The sequence below is a fragment of the Cnephaeus nilssonii genome (assembly GCF_951640355.1).
Source record: "Cnephaeus nilssonii genome assembly, chromosome: 14".
Taxonomy (NCBI): domain Eukaryota; kingdom Metazoa; phylum Chordata; class Mammalia; order Chiroptera; family Vespertilionidae; genus Cnephaeus; species Cnephaeus nilssonii.
The window spans coordinates 72,170,363-72,195,510 of NC_137085.1; the positions used below are offsets into that span (position 1 = coordinate 72,170,363).

Sequence of the window (25,148 nt, forward strand, 5' to 3'; positions counted from 1 at the left end):
ACTCAGGAAAAATCTCTTTAAAAAGCAGCTAAATGGTAGATAACCATAGCATGATTAAGAATTTGAAAGATTTCAGCAATATGATGAAGATTTACATTTCTTTGGTCAATAAGAAAAAGGTGATTAAAAATCAGGGATGAGTCTATAAGAAACACATAGTCCAAATTTGCAGCAAAACACACAAGTATGCCCTTGTTTTAAGCAATTAATGAAATGAAAGAAAATATAGTCCATTGGACACTGATGCCTGGAATGTTTAACTCTGAGCAGCACAGGTATGGTGATAGCAAGATTATCTTCTTTCGTATGGGCCCAAGCACAGTACTTGATAAATATTTTTCTAAAAAGATGTGTGTACCTAGACTATGTATGTGTGTATTAGATATTATATTGAGCCAATTTCCTCATCTTTTATGCCATGATTTTATAATACAGTTTAATTATGATGAATTAATAACCAGAGGTATAAGTATAGTGACCTCCTACACCCCAGAAGAATAGTATAAGCCAATGAGTACATTGTTACCTCTGAGGAGTAAAACCTGAGCAGAGTGATAGGAGTGGAGAGTTTATTCTCTACCTTTTATCTCACTTTAAAATTTGATATATTTTTAACCATCCATATTGAATGTCTATATTTTAACCTCAAAATGTATTACAAATTATTTCTAGCCAGTTTTTTCTTTGCTGATGTATCCTGATGTGTTTTGAGCCTGCTGAAAATACTAATGTGATAGTAAGCCACATATACTGTCCAGACCAGGGAGCTGTTTTTGTTCTAACTTTTGATGATCACACCACTTCTGGGGGATAGACTTCAGCTCTGAGCACAAGAATGTGAATAACTAGAGTGTGACTAGAAAGGGATATTCAGGGTCGTGAGGTCTAGAACCATAACATATGAAGAGTGGTGACAGGAACTGCTGGTGTATAGTCTGGGAAGATGTAATTTGGAAGTAAGGGGCGCATGATCACCAACTTTAGACATATGGAAGAAATGGTTTATTGTTCTGTGTGGGCTCAAAGGGCAGAGGTAGGATCAATGGGTAGAAATCACAGATCACCCGCGTTATGAAGAGCTTTCTAACTAGAGCTGTGTGATGACATCACTGTTCCTGTTCAAAGATATTGTGGAGGTCATGCTCATGTTGGGTAGGGTTCTGCTAGAGGACATCTGCCCACCCCCCACCCCCACCTCCCTAGGGGACTTCTAATCATGACCTCCTTATTAGAACAAAAGATGCTCCTAGTGCTCTTCTCGCTTAGGAATTTATAAGGGTTTATTTATTATTATTTTTAATCCTCACCTGATGATATTTTTTCATTGATTTTTAGAGAGAGGGAAAGACAGAAACATCGATGTGAGAGAAACACATCCATTGGTTGCCTCCTGCATGCACCTTGACCAGGGCCCAGCCTGGGAGGACCCTACACTGAGGTATGTGCCCTTTACCGGAATTGAACCCTGAACCCTCTGGTCCGCAGTCTGACACTCTATCCACTGAGCAAATCGGGTAGGGCCATAGGGGTTTGGTAGTTGCTCTGGGTCAGGAATCAGAAGAAGAGAACACTATGTAAGTTTCTCATTTCACAGTCTTACATATGGTAAGAGCTTAGGAAATGTGACGGTTTTTGCTTTTAGACATATAAAATGATTTACTTTACTTTTTTCAGTGGAAACTATAGTGACACAACATTCACTTAGTCATAAAATTTAACTACAGATGAAAGTCACATAAATTTTGTAAAACCTCACTTAACTGAATTAGTAAAGAATGAATGGTTCTGTTCAATTGCCTAGTATACTGTCAAGTCCACAATAAATGTTACTCCTTTAGCCCAGTTCACATTCTAATTTCTCCTTGATGCCTTGCAGCCACCCTGAAGTGGACAGCCCTCATGCTTGTGCAAGCCTGTCTTGCGACACTAAGCACATAGTAGCATTATTTGTGTCTACTTTTCATCTTCCTGACAGATTATCCTACCTAATAAAAGAGTGATATGCAAATATACCATCACTCTGCTACACCCACAAGCCACGCCCACCAGCCAATCAGAATGAGTATGCAAATAAACCCAACCAAGATGGCTACAGCCACAGAGAGCAGGAAGGAGGCTTGGGTTTCCCAGGCAATGGAGGAAGCCAAGCTTTCCGCCTGCCCTTGCCAGCCTAAGCCTCCACTCAAGGCTACAAAGTTTCAATTATAGAAGGTAAACAAATCCAAACAGAAATGGCGGCAGCCACAGAGTTGGAAAGAGCGGGGGCTAGGGTTGCCCCCGGCAATGGAGGAAGCTAAGCTTTCTGAACACCCTGGCCTGCCCAGGCCTCCGCTCAAGGCTACAAAGTTTCAATTATAGAAGATACATAAGTCCCAACAGAAATGGCTGCCACCACGGGAGCGAGCAAGAGGCTTGGCTCCACTCCAGGCTACAAAGTTTCAATTGTAGAAGGTAAATAAATTCCAGATACCAGGGCCTCTGCTTGGGTTGCCAGGGGGTGTGGCTGGCCTGCAAACCACCACAAGCCCCTCACTCAGGCTGCCCCACGCCCCAAGGGAACCCCCACCCTGATCTGGGACACCCTTCAGGGCAAACCAGCTGGCCCCCACCCGTGCACCAGGCCTCTATCCTATTTAATAAAAGAGTAATATGCAGATTGACCATCACTCCAACACACAATATGGCTGCCCCCATGTGGTCAAAGATCCTGCCCCTATGTGGACACAAGATGGCCACCACAAGATGGCCAGCAGGAGAGGGCAGTTGGGAGGGACCAGACCTGCAAGGGAGGGCAGTTGAGAGGGACCAGGCCTGCAAGGGAGAACAGTTGGAGGCAATCAACCCTGAAGGGGAGGACAGTTAGGGGTGACCAGTCTGGCAGAGGAGGGAAGTTGGGGACAAACAGGCTGGCAGGGGAGCAGTTAGACATCAATCAGGTTGGCATGGGAGTGGTTAGGGGGTGATCAGGCTGGCAGGCAGAAGTGGTTAGGGGCAATCAGGAAGGCAGGCAGGCGAGCAGTTGGGAGCCAGCAGTCCTGGATTGTGAGAGGGATGTCCGACTGCCCGTTTAGAGGATGTCCAACTGCCCGTTTAGAGGATGTCCGACTGCCCGTTTAGGCCCGATCCCACCGGGCAGTCGGACATTCCTCGAGGGGTCCCAGATTGGAGAGGGTGCAGGATGGGCTGAGGGACAACCCCCCCCGCTGCCCCCGTGCACGAATTTTGTGCACCGGGCCTCTAGTAAATGTATAAGGGAGAACATGTCTGGTTTCTTCTATAATGTCCTTAGTATCTAGCACAGAACCATGCAGTAGACTATCATGTGACCCATGTGTTCAGTTTTAGATTTTCTAGTAGCAACATTAAAAATTAAAATGACACAGTATATAAAAATATTTCAATGTAGAATGAATGTAAGAAAACATTTGTGAGATATTGTACATTCTTTGTTTTTGTACTAAGTCTTCAAAATCTTGTACTTGACTCCTACAGCACATCTTAAATCTGTACTAGCCACATTTCAAGTACACAGCAGCCACTTAGCTAATGACTACTGTGTTATACTGCAGAGGTCTAGCATATCACAGTTAATTAGTAAATGAATAACCAATGGGCAATCTTTCAAAAAATAACATTTTTTTTCTCTCAACAGAAGACCATGGCTGCAGGAGTCTTGCCTCAGAATGAACCACCATATTCCACTTTGGTGAATAACAGTGGGCATGCTGCAAACATGAAAGGTAATCATTCTTTAATATGCTCTTTTTGTCTCTGTGCAAACTAGAGTTTAATAAAACTATATGAATGGACATGAAAGAAAAGGCATGATTCTTCATTCATATTGAAATTCCATGTTACAGGTACTACTTGTGGCCTTTTGTTTATTTTGCCTGTTAAAATTCCTTTTCTAAATCCTTGGCCTGTTAAGAAAAAATGTTGAAAACAATGTTTGTCTCCTTAATAATTCTTAGACTGAAATTATCCATTTGTTCCTCTCAGCAAACGCCTCCTTGTGAACCAAACTTCCATTTCTTTTCTTCTTTGGTTACTTGCAGTATCACTTGTAAAGCACATTCAGAAGCACGTTAGCCCTGCTCCTCCCAGTTTTTGTCTCTCCTTGGTTGCCTTCACGTGTTACCAGGAAGGAAGGGTGCTGTAACTTGGACTCTCACTGCCGCTTGCCCCTCACTTTTTCTTACTGTCACAAGTTGTAAGCTGGGAGCATGCCTTGATTTTGTGCCTCTTTGGCACTTCAGTCAGCCAAGAGATGTTGGGTAATTTGGTGTTTTTTTGGACAGTACCCATTGCATGATTTTTTTAGTGCCCACTCTGAGTTTTACCCAAGTTCACTTTATTTCTTCTGTATAGGGAACTTTTCAGGATTTTCCCCAAAGTATGGATTAGATAATATAAGGAAAAGTAAAGGAATATGGATCTTAAGTTATTGGATGGAGTTCAACGCTTGCTGAGAGTGGTTCTCAGTTGTTTGTGCACTTGTTGGAATCTCCTCCACCAGGGGGAGCTCTCGTTCACCAAGAAAACCAGTGTTTCCCACTTAATGACCCTCTTATATCCTTCTTGGTCTGTCTATATTATATCTGACTATAGAGGGACCAATACTACTGGTTACTATCATTTGTGGACAGCATCTGTGTGCCACCCTTACTGTATGTTAGTGTCACTGGCTTAGAAAGAAATGCTGTCTAAAACAAATGCAACAATAGTGTATACTTACTGCTTCCATTGTAGAATAATGGGTTGTTTATTAACTCTTCAGCTAACAAGTGTAAAAGTCAGATGAACCTTTTTCCCTGTCCTTTCTTTTGTTGCAGTGTTACTTTTTAGTTGGTGTTTCTCTTTGGGGATTCTGTTGGCTTTAGAGGTGAGGCACCTCTATTGTGCAGGAGCGCCCCAGCACTGATCCCTGCGTCCTCCCCAACTGAGTCCATCAATGTCCCCAAATTACAATGACAATCAAAACACTTTAGACTTCTCCAAACACTTCTATTGTGATTCACTAGGTAAGTGTGCCGTGCCAGCACAGCCAAGAGTTCAGTGAGCCTGATGAGGGGCGGTGAAGGATTAAAGAAAAGACAGGCAAGAGAATACAGCTGGGGCTCGGTGGATCTCCCGTGCCTGGATGGGGACACAGAAAGACCCAGCCTGCAAACCGAGGCTTCATTTTATAGTGAGATCAAAACAAGGGTAGTGGTCAACATGTTTACAATGTTCTTGTGAGTTTCACCTTGTTTTGGCAGCACTTACTGCACCTCCCACAGCCCATTAGCTACCTAGGAAGGAACTAGGGAGGGATATAAGATCAAGCTTAATTATGCTAACAGGGCTCTGCCCTCCAAGCTGGGACTTGTTTGTGGCCCTGCCACACAGTCTGAGGCTTACCCCTATAGCCGCTCCCTACAGGTAAGCTGATTTTTACCTTTCCCAAAACCATCTTTTTATTTATTTATTTATTTATTTATTTATCCTCACCCAAGGATATTTTTCCATTGATTTTTAGAGAGCGTGGAAGACAGAGGGAAAGACAAAGAGAAATATCAATGAGAGAGAAACACATCAATTGGTTGCCTCCTGCATATGCCCTGACCAGGGCTGGGGCCAGGGAGAAACCTGCAATTGAGGTACATACCCTTGACCGAAATTGAACCTGGGACCCTTCAGTCCATAGGCGGACACTCTGTCCACTGAGCCAAACAGGCTAGGGCCCAAAACCATCTTTTTAATTAAAATTGTCTTCATTATATAAATGTAGCTCATTTTAAATTTGGGGGAAAAACCTGGAAAAATTAATTTATATATTTTTGTTGTTGCTAATCTTCACCTAAGGATATTTTTTCCTTTATTTATTTATTTATTTGTTTGTTTGTTTGTTTTAGAGAGAGTTGAAGGGAGGGGTTGAGACAGAAAAAAGAGAAACATTGATGTGAGAGAGAAACATCGATTGGTTGCCTCCCGCACGCACCCTGACTGGGGCCGGGATTGACCCTGCCATTAAGGTACGTGTCCTTAACCAGGGTCAAACCTGAGACCCTTCAGTCCATGTGCCAATGCTCTAACCATTGAGCAACTGTCTGGGGCTACATCTAAGTTTTTCAAAGTGAATCTCATCTATAACAGTAGTCAGTTATTCTTTATTGAGTTAACATTGGGATGGGAACTCTTTTTTTAAATGTTCGCTAGTGAATCATGGAAAAAATTAATTAGGGGATACATAAAATACTTATATTATTATTAAAGAAATAAAGACTTATCAAGAACTAGCTTTGGAATTAAACAGACAGATTTAAATCTTAGATCTGCTACTTTTGGGGAAAAAATATCAAACATTTATTTTGGGAAATTTCAAAAATTTACAAAAGTATACAGAATACAGTAAAGATACTCATGGAGGTACCACCCATCCCCATGGAGGTACCATCACCCAGCTTTAACGACTTCAGCTCACTCACTTTCTCCACTCCTTTCTTGTTTTTCCATTTACTTCATTTTATTCATTAAACATGTCATCATAACCATAACTAAAAAAATTAATAAGTGCTGTATGTTAGCAAATATCTAAACACTGCTCAAATTTCTAATTACCGCATAGATGTATGTGTGAATTGAGATCCAATAAAGGTCAATCCTATCTAATAAAAGAGTAATATGCAAATTGACCATCACTCCAACACACAAGATGGCCAGCAGGGGAGGGCAGTTGGGAGGGACCAGGCGTGCAAGGGAGGGCAGTTGGGGGCGATCAAGCCTGCAGGGGAGGGCAGTTAGGGGTGACTAGGCCAGCAGAGGAGAGAAGTTGGGGGCAACCGGGCCTGCAGGGGAGGGCAGTTAGGGGTGACCAGGCTGGCAGAGGAGGGAAGTTGGGGGCAACCGAGCCTGTAGGGGAGGGCAGTTAGGGGTGACCAGGCCTGCAGGGGAGGGCAGTTAGGGGCAAACAGGCTGGCAGGGGAGCAATTAGGCATCCATCAGGCTGGCAGGGGAGTGGTTAGGGGGTGATCAGGCTGGCAGGCAGAAGCGGTTAGGGGCAATCAGGAAGGCAGGCAGGCGAGAAGTTGGGAGCCAGTAGTCCTGGATTGTGAGAGGGATGTTCCAGATTGGAGAGGGTACAGGCTGGGCTGAGGGACACACATCCCGTGCATGAATTTCATGCACCGGGCCTCTAGTATTTTATAATTCAACTAGAGGCCTAATGCACAAAATTTGTGCAAGAGTAGGCCTTCCTTCACCTGGCTGCTGGCACCGGCTTCCCTCTGGCACTTGGGACCTGGGCTTCCCTCACAGCCCCAGCTTCGTCCAGAAGGTTGTCCGGAAGGATGTCCGGTCTAATTAGCATATTACGCTTTTATTATTATAGACTAGAGGCCCGGTGCATGAAATTCGTGCACAGGGGGGCGGGTCCCTCAGCCCAGCCTGCACCCTCTCCAATCTGGGACATCCCTCTTGCATCCAAGACCGCTGGCTCCTAACCGCTCACCTGCCTGCCTACCTGATCACCCCAAACCGCCTCTGCCGGTCTGATGCCCCTAACTGCTCCCCTGCCGGCCTGATCGCCCCTAACCGCCTCTGGCTCGTCCCCCCACCACCGTGGCTTTGTCTGGAAGGACGTCCAGAAGATGTCCAGTCTAATTAGCATATTACCCTTTTATTAGTATAGACTAGCATTCCCGTTGCAGGAAAAATCCTGCAATAGGGTTTCCTGCTGCACTCTACCCCACCCTGCCTGCTCTCCTCCCTTGTCCCCCGCCCCGCGATCTCCGCCAGCCCCCCTGCTTTTCTAACTTCTCCGCCAGCCCGCTCTCCTTCCTTCTTCCCTGGCCCCGCCTCCGCTCCTCCCTTCTCCCCCGGCCCGCCTTCTCTGCCAGCCCGCCTGCTTTTCCCTTCTCCCCCGGCCCCGCCTCCGCTCCTCCCTTCTCCCCCGCCCCACCTTCTCCGCCAGCCCGCCTACTTTTCCCTTCTCCCCTGGCCCCGCCTCCGCTCCTCCCTTCTCCCCCGCCCCGCCTTCTCCGCCAGCCCGCTCTCCTTCCTTCTCCCCCGGCCCCGCCTCCACTCCTCCCTTCTCCCCCGGCCCTGCCTCGCTCCTCCCTTCTCCCCCGGCCCGCCTTCTCTGCCAGCCCGCCTGCTTTTCCTTTCTCCCCCGGCCCCACCTCCTCTCCTTCCTTCTCCCCCGCCCCGCCTTCTCCGCCAGCCCGCTCTCCTTCCTTCTCCCCCGGCCCCGCCTCCGCTCCTTTCTTCTCCCCTGGCCCCGCCTCCGCTCCTCCCTTCTCCCCTGGCCCCGCCTCCGCTCCTCCCTTCTCCCCCAGCCCCGCCTCCGCTCCTCCCTTCTCCACTGGCCCCGTCTCTGCTCCTCCCTTCTCTCCCGGCCCCGTCCCTTCTCCCCCGGCCCCGCCTGCTCAACTTCCTTCTCCCCCCGGCCCCGCCTGCTCAACTTCCTTCTCCCCCGGCCCCGCCTCCGCTCCTCCCTTCTCCTCCCCCCGGCTTGCTTGCTTCTCTGCAGCTTTGCTCCCTTCTGCAGCTCTTGGCTTCTTTCTATGCTGTCGCGATATGCAAATTAGCCGCCATCTTTGTTGGAATATTTTGCATATTCATCCTGATTGGTTGGTGGGCGTGGCTTGGCTGGTGGGCGTGGCTTGGGCATAGCGAAGGTGCGGTCAATTTGCATATTTGTCTATTATTAGATTAGATATGTATCTTACATCTTTTTTAACTTGGGGTTCCCCCTATTCCCTCTATCTCTTTTTTCTTTATAGTTTATTTGTTGAAGAAACCAGGTTTTTTGCCCAATAGAGTTTGCCACGATCTATATTTTGCTGATTATATCCACACTGGAGGTCCGATGCACGAAATTCTTGCAAGGGGCTCGGCCCTAGCAGCCCCGGCTTCATCCTGAAGGTCATATGGAAGGGCGTCCAGAAGGACGTCCAGTCTAATTAGCATATTACACTTTCATTATTACAGATGGTGTTTTCTATAAACCGAATTGGTAGAGGGAAGTAGAGTCTATAGTCAGGTTGGTTTCTTTTTGGCAACAATATTTCATGGATGGTGCTGTTCTCTTTTATCAAGATGCCCATGATGTTTGGTTGTCTTTCTTGTGATGTTAGTTATTTTATTTTGAAATAATTTTAGACTTACAGAAAAGCACACAAAAAAATTCTATATACTATTCACTCAGAGATCACCATTCAAGTTTCGTCAACTGGCCCAATAATATTCTTTGGTATATGATATACCAAAATTTAATGTAAAAGGATACTTGTCATGGTTTTGTAGATTCTTTCAATGACCATAGTTTGTTCTTTTGTGACCTTTATGAAGATGACAGGCCATTATTTGCAGCATGTTTCTCAATTCAATTTTATCTCCTATTTAGTAATGATAGGATTGAGGTTATGCATTTTGGGCAGAAACATCACAGAAGTGATTCTGTGCTTTTCTCACTACATCCATCATGGGATAGAAGATGTCATTGTGCCCCATCACTGGAAATGATAAGTTTGATTATGTCAGCAAAGTGGTGTCTGCCAAGATTAATCCATTGTAAATTATTCCTTCTCCCTTCATAACTAATGTTTTATGGAGTGATGCTTTGAGACTAATGTAAATACCCTGGACCTCATTCAACTTTTACCCAGTAGTTTTATCATCTATTGGTGTTTCTTGGCTGAATTAATTATTACTATGATAGATAACTAAATAGCAGTTTTCTAATTCTATCATTCCTTCTGTATTTTTAAAATATATTTTTATTTATTTCAGAGAGGAAGGGAGAGGGAGAGAGAGACAGGAACATCAATGATGAGAGAGAATCATTGGTTGGCTGCCTCCTGCACACCCCCCACTGGGGATCAAGCCCGCAATCCAGGCATGCGCCCTGACTGGAATCGAACCCAGGACCCTTCAGTACACAGGCTGACACTCTATCCACTGAGCCAAACCAGCTAGGCTGCATTTCTTAATTGGCATTCTACTGTATGAAAGAACTCTATCCATTTATTTGTTTAGGTTTTTTTTATTATTTCACTGTAGATTCCTATTCTGCTTAGTGGAATATACACTGAGTGGCCAGATTATTATGCATTCAGAGATCATAATAATCTGGCCACTCAGTGTGTATATTAGAGGCCCAGTGCATGAATTCGTGCATGGATGAGGTCCGGCCAGCCTGGCCAGGGGGAGAGGACATGGCCAGTTGGCCGGCCTGCCTGCTGGTCGAACTCCTGTTCAAGGGGACAATTTGCATATTAGCCTTTTATTATATAGGATATACACTGAGTGGCCAGATTATTATGCGTTTAGAGATCATAATAATCTGGCCACTCAGTGTAATTCTTTACCACAGTTTGTTTTGATGCTCATATTGTCCCATATTTGGCCAGTAAGAGCTCCCTCAAGCTGCTAGCTATATCTTTTGACATTTCCCCACCATTCCTGCATTCCTTGCTTTCTGGCACACCAAGCTCTTTTAGTCTCATCTTGTACTTTTCCTGTCCCAGCTCTGAAATCAGCCATTTCTCCATAGGGCCTTGTGGGGAATGAATTTAAAAATCAAGATGGGCTCACTAATGGATGTGCACACTACTACTAGAATGTCATCATTCCCAAGCTCCCTAGAAGACAAAAGCTAGGAAATATATGTTAGTATATACACATGTATGTCTATCCACTTTTACATGCATATTTATTTCTGTTTTATGTGTTTATATTGAAAACCATGAGGTTGTATTGGTATTTCCCATATACCATCATTCTAGCTTTCCTCATTTTTTATGTTTATAATTCTCTTCTCCACAAATGAGAAACCTGGCTTTTATTATCCCCAAGGTGTTTACTTATTTACCCAATCCTCCTTTTCACAACCAGTCTTCGAGCCCTGCCTGGCCGTCATCCAACTCAGGTCTTTTTTTCCACACAGGGCTCACACCCTGCCAGGTCACATGCCATATACTGTACTAGTTGCCTCCCCTGCCTTAGCCCAGACCTCTGCTAAATGACCTTTACTTAGACCTGCCTAATGGCTGTTTTTTCTTTGACTATATATACACTTTTAATTAAAATATTGAAATAATGATACAGTCACATGTAAATGTAAGAAACAATACAGAAAGATCCTACTTACCCTTTATTCAGTTTCTACCAATAGTAACATCTTACACTAAACTAAAACTATACAATATCACAGCCAGGATATTGACATTGTTACAGTCAAGATAAGGTCACTTCTATCACTTCAAGGATCCCTCCTGTTGTCTTGTATAGTCGAGCCCACTTACATCCATGACTCTGGCCCCTGATGACCATTAAGCAGCTTCCCATTTCTATAACTTATTTTAAGAATGTTATAGCCCTAGCAGGTTTGACTCAATGGATAGAGCATCAGCCCACAGACTGAAGGGTCCCAGGTCCCATTCCGGTCAAGGGCATGTACCTTTGTTGCAGGTTCCCTGGCCCTGTTCGGAGTGTGTGTAGGAGGAAACCAATCAATGTGTCTCTCTCTCTCCCTTCCACTCTCTCTAAAAATCAGTGGAAAAAATATCCTTGGATGAGGCCTAACAAACAAACAAACAAACAAACAAAAAAGAATGTTATATAAATGAAATCTTACAACATGCAACCTTTTAGGTTTGGCCTTTTTCACTTGTCTTGATTCCCTTGAATTTCATCCAGGTTGTTGTGCATATCTACAGTGTATTTTTTTTTTCTTAGTAGTATTCCCTGGTATGGAGTTTATCCATTCGCTCATTGAATGGCATCTGGGTTGTTTCCAGTTTTGGGTTATTATGAATAAAGCTGTTGAGAACATGCACATACAGATTATTGTGTGAATTAACATGAATTGTGTCATTACTCTGTGATAAATGGCCAAGAGTGTACTTCCTAGGTCATATGGTTGTTGCATATTTAGTTTCATATTGAAACTGCCAAACTATTTTCCAGAATGGCTATACAATTTTACATCCCTACCAGCAATGTAAGTGATTAATTTTCTCTGCAGCCTCACCAGCATTAGGTGTTGTCACTATTTATTTTAGGCATTCTAGTAGGTTTCTTGTGGTATCTCATTGTAGTCTGCTGAACTCACTTACTAGGTCTAGGAGGTTTTGGAGAGTCCTTGAAATTTCCTGTATAAACAATCATGTCTGTAAATACAGACATGATTTTTATTTTTCCCCTTTCCTTATTGTAGTGGCCTAGAACTTCTACTGAGCAGAATAAGAGTCATGAGAGCAGACATCCTGCCTCCATCCTGATTCATACCTTTCAGTATGATATTGTTTTCAATAGATGCTTTATAACAAGTTGAATTAATTGCCCTTTCTTGTTAACTTGAATAGGTGTTGGAATTTATCAGATGCCTTTTCTGTCAGTTGAAAAATCTACTCATATGATTTTTTTTCTTTAGCCTATTGAGATATATCTATATATTGGATTATATTGATTGATTTTTGAATATCCATCTATTCTTACAGGCCTACAGTAAATCCCATCTGATAATGGTGTATAATTATGAATTGCTGAATTTGGTTTGCTAATATTTTGATGAGAATTTTGTACTTAAGTTCTAAAAAGACATTGACTTATAGTTTTATTTTTTTTGTACTGTCTTTGTCTGCTTTAGGTGAAAGAGTGATCCTAGCCTCATAAAAAGGGTTGGAAATGTTCTGTCCTCTTCCGTTTTATTAAGGATATTGTGTGAAATTGGTTAAATTCTTTAAATATTGGGTAGCATTTTCCAATATCTCAGCAGCAGTCTTTTGCCCTAAGAGGCTACAGATTTTTTGTTCATTACTCAGTATTTTCAAGTAACGACCATTATTTGTGTGTCCTGAGTGAGTAACTTGTATGATTCCTTCAGGTATCCCCAGACAGGTTAGAACAAACACAAAATAATTTTCAAAGAGTGCTGCCAAGCAGGGGAGTAGGGGGTGGGGAGTGGGTGGGGCAAGGACAAGTGAAAATGTTGCCTTTCTCTTGATTCAGCATTTGCTTGGTTGCTGTACATCTCTCAGTATTTCCCAGAGTTCTGGCAAAGTTGGTTCTGACAGCTTCTGATTGTTTTAGATGTTTCTGTTGGTAGGATGGGTGTGTTTGGAGATGCCTACTCCTCTGTCCTGTTAGTGTCACTTCTCTCTTTTATTCTTGAAGAATATTTTTGCATATGACAGTCCTTTTCTATCAAAAAACTTGAAAAATGTTATGCCACTTCCTCTAGCCTTCATTCTTTTAGGTGAGAAATGGCTGTCATTCAGATTGGGCTTTTTTCCTGTAACTGTCATTTCTCTTTGGTTCCTTTCAAGATTTTTTTTGTCTTCAGTTTTCAGAAGTCTTATTAGAATACATCTTGGCATAGATTTCTTTTCTTGTATCCTATCTAAGGTTCCTTTTGTTACAGAAGACTGGAGAAGAACCAAGCAACGCTTAAAGAGATGGAGTTACACATTATTATTATTATTATTATTATTATTATTATGCGCAGGCCGAGAGGAAACTGTATTTCAAATTCTGGGCCCCAACATGGAGGAAGTTTCCCTGTTTATATCTTTTTACCTTCTTTGTCTCTCAAATAAGGGGTTTTCCGGTCCCCTTTGCAAGTTCTTAAAGAGCCCTATGTGCTGGGGCTTTGAGACCTCAACCAAAGGCTTGGCCTGGGATGTGAGGGCGATCTGTCTGCGACATCTGTCACCCCATTGATCACCAGGGTTGATTCGGCTGATCTGGCTGGCTAGGCAGGTGTCCTCCTCCTCCCTCACCGATCCATGTGCGTCCCTCCCAAAGCTGCGCGCTCGGTCGAAGAAGACAACCTTCCCCCAGAGGAGAGGACCAGTCTTTGGTCAAGGGTATACGAGTAGCTGCGTTCCCCTGCTAGAACCTCCAAACAAGCTCTCAAAGGCTTGGCCTGGCACTAGCACTGATAACTTCGTCTGGGAAGGTTTATGGCCTCTCTGGAATGGGAGTAGTCCTTATTTTCCTTATTATTTAAGCAAGCAAGCATTTACAGAAGCCAAAATAGCAGGGTTAAAATTTCAAACAGCAGTTTTTTATATAAGATGGATGCTTCATCCCCCACTGGTTTTATGTACATGAGTCAAATCATTGACTCTTGGCATTTGTTAACATTGTTAACCTACTCAGTTTTGAGGTTTCCTTTACTAAGTCCTATAAAGAGAATTAATAATACGGCATATGTGAAAGTTTTATCTTTAGAGAATCCTTCTGCCTGTGCTGCCTTAAGCCATGTTGGGATCTTGTCGACCTTGACTGCCGTGGGGGTGGTCCTTTCCAGGTAGGGGTCAGTCCTTGGGTGGTAAATTTCTTTACCCAAACAGAGTCACCAGGTTGGAAGGGATGGACCGGATCAGAAGTTGGTACAGGCAGAGCGTCTCGAACATGCTTCTGGATTGCTTTCTGGGTAGACTGTAAAGCCTGTAAGAACTTGAGTAAAGATTGGTTATGGATTTCAGCTTTTCTAGATTGGGTATCTAGTACTTATCTCTTAAAAGCTCTGCAAGTTTAGTATGGTTCTGTGTAAGCTGGTGAGGTGGGTAGGTCAGGGTCTGGAAGAGTCACTAGAAACTGTAGAGGCCCCACTGGTTTTAGGACAGCCTCCTGGGCCACTTCGTCTGTGGCCCGGTTCCCTCTTGCTTCTGTGGAGTCCCCTTACCTTGTAAATAACACTATGTACGTGAGCCGTTGCAAATGCGTACCTGCTATCAGTATAAATTGTTACTGATTTTTCTTTTGCCCACCGGAGAGCCTGAATAAGGGCAATTAACTTGGCCTTCTGTGCCGAGTTCCCGCAAGTGAGTGCCTGAGATCAGATGGTTCGGTCTAAGCCCCCACATACCTGATTTCTTCCTGGACAAAACTCCTCCCATCCATGAACAGTACCTTGTCATGTGATGCCAGTGGGGTGTCAGCGAAGTCTGGGCGGGCTGCCTGTACTAAGTCAGCGACCTCTGAACAGTCATGTAGAGGTTGTTCAGAGTCATCGTCTGAGAGGAGGCTGGTAGGGTTGCTGACAAGAGTCTTATGGAACCTGATGCGGGGCTGGTCGAGTAGAAGAGCCTGAAACTGGGTGACTCGAGTGTTTGACATCCAGCGCTCTGGTGTGCTCCAGAGTAAAGTCTCGATCACATGTGGGGCAGTTAGGATTAGTTCCTGCCCTAGAGTTAACTTATTTGCTTCTTTGATAAGCATAGCTGTGGCTGCTATCGCCCGGAGGCAAGTAGGTCACCCAACTGCAAAGGGGTCAAGTCTTTTGGACAAATAGGCGACTGGCCTTTTCTAGGGTCTGAGACTTTGGGTGAGTACCTCTTTGGCTATGCCCCTTGTCTTACATACATAGAGGTGGAAAGACTTAGTTACATCTGGTAGCGCTAGTTGGCCCATCGTCCTTGCTCTGCTCATATCTGTTTAACTGCCTCATATATTACCTCAAGGATCCTGGCTCTGAATTCTTTTTTTTTTTTTTTTTTTTTTTAAATATATTTTATTGATTTTTTACAGAGAGGAAGAGAGAGGGATAGAGAGTTAGAAACATTGATGAGAGAGAAACATCAATCAGCTGCCTCTTGCACACCCCCTACTGGGGATGTGCCCGCAACCAAGGTACATGCCCTTGACCGGAATCGAACCTGGGACCTTTCAGTCCACAGGCCGACGCTCTATCCACTGACCCAAACCGGTTTCGGCTGAATTCTTTTAGGGAAAATGGACGTTGAATTTCTTCTGTAATTACTTTCTGCTGGGGCGGGTCAGAGGTTCTCTCAGAGCCAAGAGATCCTTGCTGTCTGTCAGAGGGATGATGAGGCCTGGGCATAGAAGGAGGTGGGCTTGTGACCTGGCGGAGACAAACTGTATTATAAAATTTAGTATTATTGAGCAATTAGAATAGCAAAAGTTACAACAAATGGTCTGGTAGAAGGGAAAGAAAACATTTCAGTTTTAATAACTTCTATTGAAATAGAATTTTTCTCCTTAAAATTACCCTTATGTTTAATTTGGCCTGATTGTTTGCATAAACACAACAAGAATGGTAACTGACTATCTTTGCCGTAATTTCATGATTGAATCTTAATGTGCCCCAAAGGGCCAGGAAGCCAAACCATACAGCTGCCATCAGGCCTGCCTGCAGTATCTGCTGAGTTGGGTGAATTCCTCACCTGCAGTGACTTCACTCGGGCCCGGGCCCTAGGCTTCAAGGCCTATTTCAGCAGCCCTCCTACTCATTGTGGCCTAGAGTGCGTGGGGGTTCCGCAGGGACGCAGAGGCGCCCTTATTGATCCCCTTCTACTCTGACCAACCGCCAGCATTGGTAGGGTATGGGCCTGACGCTCCAGCACCAGCCATTTTCAGGGCTCCCAAGCAGGATACCAGGCTTTTCCTTGGCACTCTTATTGGCTTCAAGTCTTCAGAGTCCAGACAGGTCTTTTTAAAACATGATATTCCAGTCAAAGTTTTCAGTTAATAAAACCACTGTTGGAAACCGGTCTTATTGAATTTATGCAAAGAAATGTATTGCCATGATTTATTTATTAAGTGTTGCCAAATTTCGGAGGAATTATATAAGGAGAAAAATATACTGACCTGCTTTAAGATCTTCTGAGCTTTAAGATCTTTTGATTTTCCTTGTCAGTCCTTTTCATGGACTCTTCAGAGTAATATAACTGTCTTCAAATGGCAAGAAGAAATTCAAAATGTGTCTATATTCAAATAGACAGTTACAGCTGTCCCTGTTGTAGGGTTCCCCCTACTTGACTTGTCCTTAAACTACATATGGTCTCCGGGAGGGGTGACACGCACTCTCAGAACGGACTAAGGGAGTAGCTCTTCCACATGAGCTTTATCCCTTTCAGGGTCTCACATGTCACAGAACCTCACAGGATCTGTAATTCCTGTGACAGAGGGCTGGTACTTACCACTCCCCTCTGTTCCATACAGGCCTCCCCCACTTTCCTAAAGTTGAGGTTTTTGCTCCCCCTGACATGGGCATGGTCACACAGGCCCACAAGGCAATACACAGGCTGCCAACTGTTTCTCAATAGAGACCAAAACCTGATGGGTATTTTTCTTTGCCAATTTGGGCACCTGCCCTTTTGGCAACTGCATTCAAATCTGCAAGAGAAGTAAAGGTTAACATATTTACATAATGAAGTATAGCATTGGCACTGTGGCCGTTTCTGACAGCTAAATCTTCTGCTACAAAACATGACACATGGTAGGGCAATACAAACATTTTAGGGAGGTGACTAAAGTCCATTATTGACCTTCCCACACAAAGCAAAACTGTCCTTGTCTCTCTGGAGTCATGTCCATGAGGACGCAGGCATTATCTAAGTCTATTATACAGTTTTCTGTAGGCCACTGTCAGGGCTGTGTATGGTGGCCAGTTTTTCTTTCTAGCCACAAACACAGTCTGTCCAATTTCCCTAAAATGCATTCTGGCACGAGAGAAAATTGTTTTGTTGTACACAGGCAGCTTAACCCCTACATAACTGGGCTTGGACATCTGCCTAGAAAGCCGTAATCTATAAGCTTAACATGCAGCTTTAGGTCCTTCCAACCCAACAGGGTCTCTGCCATCCCTCAGTCAGACTCCTCCTCTCTTGGAGAATCTCAAAGTCCTGAAGGCTCCTGGGTCCAGGGAAAGTGCCTTTCCTTTGCCTTTTTTGTTAACCCTGTTTACTAGTTACAGGACCTTGCCATCCTTGTCTCTTGTTGCCCTTTGACTTTATGCTGCCAGTCCAAAACAGCCAGAGTTGCAGTTAGAAACAGCTTTGCATATTGCAAAGCCCTCCTGTGGCAGTGGCTTGGGTATTAGGCCCCTGCCTTCTCACCCATCGTCCCCTTTGTGGCAGAGCAGCGACCAGGCCTCTCCCAAGGGAGTGCACTGGAAGGGGATCTCAGCCCCTCCGCTCCAGCAGCGGCAGGTATTGGCAGTTGTTCTTATAGTCCTGAACCCTTTCAGCACATTTGCAAACAGGGAGCTTTCACTAGCTCTATCTGCTGCTTTCACAGATCCCGGGCTCCCTGCTCCATTCCTGGTGCTGCTGGAAGGCTAGTAGCAGTCATTGGCTTCTGGGTTAACTGCTGTAGCTAGCAAGCCAAAGGCCTAAGTCTTGTATTGCTTGTTGTAAAAGGCTCATTACTCACTGGGCAGCAGCAAGGCAGCTCTAATGTCAGGTAAATGGCTGCTCTCCCCTGCTTGTCACTGTTGCTGCTGTTTGGCTCGGGGTTTCTAACCTTCCCTTCCGCTCGCTTTTCTATCTCCCCCCTTACCTACTCATTCTCACTGTAGGCAAGAGTTTCTTCTGGGGTTGAGCCATCTCTGGATTGCCTGGCTGCAGCTTAGATATTTGGCCCCTCTACCTTCTTTTGCCTGCTCTTGCTTCTCTGGCGAAGGTCTTTCCCAAGCCTCCTGCTCCCTGCTGCTCTTTGGGGATCTGGTTCCCAGTCCTCAAGGGGTGGGGAGTCAACACGATCTCCCGACAGGGCACTTACCCCTAAAGTCCTGTCCTGACACCTAGTGTTGGGAGCACTGGCTCCTGCTGGGACCCGCACATCTTCTAGGTCCTGCCAGCAAAGCCAAGTGTCAGAGCAGCAAGGGCACAGCTGCTCTGAGTTCTGAGTTCTTATATTTTTTTTCTTTAAAATGTATTAGAATTCTTTATTCTTAGAAACCTCTATCCTTTAATGAGTACCAAAAGTGAACAGTCAGCATTTTTTAGATTGACATTTATGAACATACTTTAAATGTACTTTTACTTTCAAGAAAATACACTGAGTGGCCAGATATTATGCATTCAGAGATCATAATAATCTGGCCACTCAGTGTATGTGTGTGTGTGTGTGTGTGTGTGTGTGTGTGTGTGTGTTTATATATATATTAGAGGCCTGGTGCATGAATTCGTGCATGGGTGGGGTCCAGCCAGCCTGGCCAGGGTGAGGGGACATGGGCGGTTGGCTGGCCTGCCTGCTGGTTGAACTCCTGGTCGAGGGGACAATTTTGCATATTAGCCTTTTATTATATAGGATATACACTGATTAGCCAGATTATTATGCGTTCAGAGATCATAATAATCTGGCCATTCAGTGTATACCTAGACCTTCTGTGATAAAACTAAGAGCAGGTAAATTAAAACTTGTCTAGTAAAAACTGCTGTGTTCTTCCTTATGTAATTTCAAGGATATTGTATCGGTCTAATTTAGTATTGGAAAGGTTAAAGAGAACAAAATGGGGCAGAGAAAGATTTACTGCACCTTGCAACTTGCCGCCTTAAGTCTAGTGCAGTTCAGATAAGACACCTGGTAGGCTACGGACCAGACCCCTACGCCAGCAGAGCAGTCTGCAGCCAGTAAAAATCAACAAAAACCTATCTCTCTCTGCTTCATAATTAACTGCTGACACACCCCCCCCCCTTTCTGCATTAACCATTTACTCTGTCCTGAAACAAGGCAAATGGTCTGAGATCCTGTATATTTAGGCTTTTTACATTTAAGGATACATTTTTTTCCTGTAACAGTTGCTTTCCCTCGCAGATTTTCCTCTTTACTCTAAGCCCCTAGTACACAAACGTAGACAGAAATTTAAGCGGGCTGATTCCCTCCTTGACGGAGAGCAAAAGACTCTGAGAAAAATAAATCTCGCAGCTGCTAGAGACTTTTGCAGTTTGTCACAGCGTTCAGCCTTATTATACACAATTAGGCTTCCCCCTAAAGCGAGGTTTGCCCTATCTTTAAACAAATTAAACAACAGAAAGAGATAACAAATACTCTCATGTGTACAGCCAGACGGCACAAAGTAGCTTTTACTTCATACAGACTCTCACACCCACATTTATACACCAGACAATCCAAGTTTTTTACTTCTACAGATATTTACTCAGAGTTTAAACAGTCCACCTGATTCCTGACTTTCAGGGAGGTGAACAAGCTCCCCCTTCCACTCACTCGGAGTGGGCCTGATAGGGGCCCAGAAGTGTCCGTCCACTCTCTCCATATGCCGGCCGGGTCCTGGGCTGAGGTCCGGGAGCGCCCAGAGTCCCCTAGTTCAATTCTGCTAAATCAGCAGGGCACGCCTCCCAGAGGCCTATCTGGCACCTCTGGGCCCCAAACCTGGCCCACTCACCAGAGGCCATAAAGGCCAAGTGCGGTTGAGTTCCCGGTGTTTCAGGGAACCATTAATGTTACAGAAAACCAGAGAAGAACCAAGCAATGCTTAGAGAAATGGAGTTACATTTTTTATTATTATGCGCAGGCCCAGAGAAAAATGTCTCTCAAATTCTGAGCCAAGTCGCACAGGAAGTTTCCTGTATTTATACCTTTTTACCCTCTTTGTCTACCAAATATGGGGTTTTCTGGTCCCCTTTGCAAGTTCTTAAAGAGCCCTATTTGCTGGGACTTTGAGACCTCAACCAAAGGCCTGGCCTGCCACCAGCACTGATAATTTTGTCTAGGGAAGGTTTATGGCCTCTCTGGAATGGGAGTAGTCTTATTTCCTTATTATTTAAGCAAGCATTTACAGAAGCCAAAATAGCAGGGTTAAAATTTCAAACAGCAGTTTTTATATAAGATGGATGCTTCAGTATGGCTGTTATTTAAAACAAACAACACAGAAATAACAAATGTTGGTGACAATGTGGAAAAATTAGAATACTAGTATATTGCTGTTGTGTACATGGTACAGCCACTAGGGAAAACAGGATGGCAGTTTCTCAAAAAATTAAAAATAGAAGTACCATATGATCCAACAATTCCACTTCTGGGTATATACCAAAAGAATTGAAAATAATGATACTAGCAGATGTTTGTATACCCATAGTCATAGCAGCATTCACACCACCAAATGTTAGAAACAACTGAATGTTTATCAACATTTGAATGGATAAACAAAATACAGCATGTATATACAATGGGATATTTAGACCTAGGGAGAAAAAGTAAAGAAATTCTGACACATGCTACAACATGGATGAACCTTGAAGATATGCCAAGTGAAATAAGCCAGTCTCAAAAAGACAAAAGTAATTATATGAGTCCTCTTATATGAGGTACCTAAAATAATCAGATTCAAAGAGACAGAAAGTAGAATAGTGGTTGCCAGGGGCTGGGCGAGGGTGAAGTGGGGAGTTGGTGTTTAGTGGATACAAAGTTTCCCATTCAGTCTGGGAAGATAATCTGGAGATGGATGGTGGTGATAGTTGCACAACAATGTGAGTGTACTTAATGCCTCAGAGCTGTATGCTTAAAAATGGTGAATTTTATGTTAATGTATATTTTACCACAATTAGAGAAAACAAGTAAGGAACTTTTTCTTCCTCTTCTTTTCTCTTCCCTTCCTGAACAATTCAGTCCAAAAGCCAATGGGCAAGGCCATGAAAAGTAACATCTACACCAGACAGTGGGTCGGGCTGCAGTGCTATAAGCCATGCAGGGTGAGGAGGATCCATATGGCGGCAGGCTAGCAGTCATGATACCTGAGCAGGATGATGTCCATGTGAGAGGCTGGCCTGACTCATTGTGTTAGAATACCCAAGGTGTCAGAGCTTGGGTAAGGTTGGGAGGTCTCTCCTGCATGGCAGGGTAGCCCTGCATAGAGTATCAAAACACAGGCAGTGAGAAGAGTCATCCACACAGGTAGGTGGCAACAGCAGCCTCACTTTGGGTATTAGAGTCCAAATGGGGAAAGGGAGGCATCCATGTTGAGGAGGGAGCATTAGAATTGAGGGAGCCTGGTTAGGTAACTAAATATCCTATTTAATAAAGAGGTAATATGCAAATTGACCATCACTCCAACACACAAGATGGCCGCCCCCATGCGGTCAAAGATGGTCGCCCCCATGTGGACACGAGATGGCTGCCACAAGATGGCCAGCAGGGGAGGGCAGTTGTGGGTGATCAGGCCAGCAGGGGAGGGCAGTTGGAGGGGACCAGGCCTGCAGGGGAGGGCAGTTGAGGGGATCCCAGGCCTGCAGGGGAGGGGAGTTGGGGGGAACCCAGGCCTGCAGGGGAGGGCAGTTGGGGGGAACCCAGGCCTGCAGGGAAGGGCAGTTAGGGGCACTCGGGCCAGCAGGGGAGCAGTTAGGCGTCGATCAGGCTGGCAGGGGAGTGGTTAGGGGGTGATCAGGCTGGCAGGCAGAAGTGGTTAGGGGCAATCAGGCAGGCAGGTAGGTGAGCGGTTGGGAGCCAGCAGTTCTGGATTGTGAGAGTGATGTCCAACTTCCCTCGAGGGGTCCCAGATTGGAGAGGGTGCAGGCTGGGCTGAGGGACACACACCCCCGGGCACAAATTTTGTGCACCGGGCCTCTAGTGTTAAGGATAATGGTAGCAGTGTTCTCACCTTCAGAAAAGGGAGTTATAGTTACAGAAAAAGGGGGAGATTGGGAGGAAGTCTGTGTTGTTTGATTGGAATTGGTAATTTCAGGGTGAACTCTTGGATTTCAGTATACATGCATCCATGTGGAAACAAGTACCTATGTAAATGTGTGATTTGTGTGTTTGCATGTATGTAGTGCACCTATTCCTTAGCTCTGTCCACTGAGAGGGCCTGGTGGTGACAACACTAGTAGCACTGAGCATGCCTAGCACTCAGACTTGGTTTCTAAATACTGTTCTTCACCAGTAAACACCAGGGCTTCTTGGATATAATCATGAGGAAACAGACACATCCAAATTGAGAGATGTTCTACAATATAACTGGCCTGCACTATTCAAAAGTCAAGGGCATCCAAGTCAAGGAAAGATTGAGGAACTTTTTCTAGAGTGAAATAAATGAAAGAGACAGGATGACTAAGTACAGCATTGTATAAATGTTGTATGGGCCGATGTTCTATAAGGAAACCTATATAATAAAGAGGTAATATGCAAATTGACCCTCATGCCCTTACAATATGTCTGCCTATGACCAGGCCGGCAGGGGGGTTAGTGAGGGACGACCAAATGACTGAACAAGCAGGCTGCATGGGGCGACCAGGCTGGCAGGGGCATTCATGAGGGACAACCAAACGACTGAATAGCAGACTGCATGGGGAAACTATGCCAGCGCGGGGAGGAGGGGGAAGTTGGGGGTAACTGGGCCAGCAGGGGGGGGGGCAGTTGGGGGCGACCAGGCCAGCAGGGGGGGGCAATTAGGGGTGACCAGGCCAGCGCGGGGGGTGTGCAGTTGGGGGCTACCAGGTCGGCAGGGAGGGGGCAGTGAGGGGCAATCAGGCTGGCGGGGGGCACATTTAGGGGCGAACAGGCAAGCAGGCAGGTGAGCGATTAGGAGCCAGTGGTCCAGGATTGTGAGAGGGATGGCTGACTGCTGGGGTCGGGCCTAAACCGGCAGTCGGACATCCCCCAAAGGGTCCCGGATTGGAGAGGATGCAGACTGAGCTGAGGGGACCTCCCCTCCCCTGTGCACAAATTTTATGCACCGGGCCTCTAGTCTATAATAATAAAAGTGTAATATGCTAATTAAACAGACGACCTTCCGGACGAAGCCACAGCGGGGGGCCAAGTCCCTTGCACAAATTTCGTGTATCGGGCCTCTAGAATTGAGATAATCAGTGAAGCTTGAGTGAGGTCTGTGGAATAAAGGGCCACTAGTAATGTGTCAATCATAATTTGGGAAAATTATAGAGAAGAACCTCTTTATTTATGGGAAATAAATGCTGTTATTTGGAGTAATGGGACAGCCTATCTGGAGCTGCTTCTCAAATGGTTCAGGAGAAAATATTCTTCGTTATAACTTTTCTGTAAATTTGAGATTGATTCAAAATAAAATCCTCTCCAAAGAGTGTTTAAAATTAAAGCTAAGTTGTTCAGCTGGTTTGCATGCTGCTGAGCAGTCAGAACCAGTCCATCTTGAAGCAGAGGCCATCGGAGACCTTAAGCAGAGCCGTTTCAGGGCAGGCAGAGACCAGAGTTAAATAGAAGTTGAGGATGAGACCGGTGGCAAATGGAAATGATAGACATGGGCAGCTTTTTTTGGAGTTTAGCTGTGGAGGGAGAAGAGGGGCCCTTAGAAGGAGAATCATAGTGAAGGATCCGGAAGCAATGATACACTAGGGATGGCTGAAAAAATTAAGATATCCTAAATAGGGGAGATCTTGTAGAAGTTTTGTCTTCAGATATTTGAAAACCTTGCAAGTCAGGTACTTTGTGTTGTTTTTGTTTGTTTTAGAGGGATGAACTTACAACAAGTGCTTACAGAGAAAATGGATTTTGACTCAACATTAGAAAACCTTGAGCTGTCCAGCAGTTGAATAATTAGTTGCCATGTGAGAAGTGAGCCTCCTATCACAAAAAGTGGAAAACGAGAGGTTGAAAAGTAGGTGTTCTAGCCCAGTTCCTGGACGTGACTCCTTTATTGATTTAGGGATGTGGTTAGATGGACCTCCTGCTCCCACCCCATTCTCTGGCCTATTGTTGCACAAGTATTTAAGCAGGAATTCTTAGCCCTTTCTGAAATCTTGAGTGTAACAGGAAATTACCAGTTTTTGAAGTTCATCTTTAATTTTGTTTATTGTGCTTATTACAAGTGTAGGTAATTTCACATTGCAGTGACCAGTATCTCATTTTATTCCTTAGATATTACTCTGGATGATTCTGAGTAAAACTGTTGGTGTGTTACTGGTGGAAAGAGGTCCTCATCCCCACCTGTTGCTCGTGGGGGTGGATTTCTTGCAATGTCCCAAGAAAAAGAATTTTCTGAGACTTGCGAGGGAGGATGAGATATTGTAGAAAGCTTTATTTCTGTGGAATTATACCCCTGAGATTCCAAGATCCCATTTCTCTTAGTCCAGTCATAGAAGAAGTATAGCTGGGGCTTCGGCAAAGCTAAAATCAGAGCCAGTGTCCAGAATTTTCTTTCCATGTTGGAGCCAAGTCCAGTCCAGCATCAGTCCATTAGTCCATTGCATGTGGGGTCGGCGAATGCAAGGAAGCCATGAGTCAAGAGCAACAAGAGAGAGAACTCCTTTATTATGAGATTATGTATTCCCAAATTTTTGCAGGCTTTCATTGGTTCCATCCATTCTGACAAATCTGTGGTTCCCCAGGTTTGACTGACAGGTATTTTCCCTGGTCACCCCAGCTTCACTGCACATGTGTCTGTCCTTTGTTGGACCCCTCCCCCCAGTGATCTACAGAGAATG

At 44.7% G+C, this 25,148-nt stretch overlaps 1 protein-coding gene across 4 annotated transcripts in view; it reads left to right on the top strand.

Moving 5' to 3' along the window:
• The window catches only part of PTPDC1 (protein tyrosine phosphatase domain containing 1), an 81,545-nt gene that overhangs the window by 26,517 nt on the left and 29,880 nt on the right, over positions 1–25,148 (top strand). For all 4 annotated transcript variants that reach the window (XR_013814528.1, XM_079790697.1, XM_079790699.1 and 1 more), the window contains exon 2: positions 3,653–3,740. Coding sequence is in view for 3 of the 4 variants with exons in the window: in XM_079790697.1 (XP_079646823.1) it covers positions 3,659–3,740 (82 nt within the window). In the remaining variant the exon portion in view is untranslated. The remainder of the gene's footprint in view (positions 1–3,652; positions 3,741–25,148) is intronic.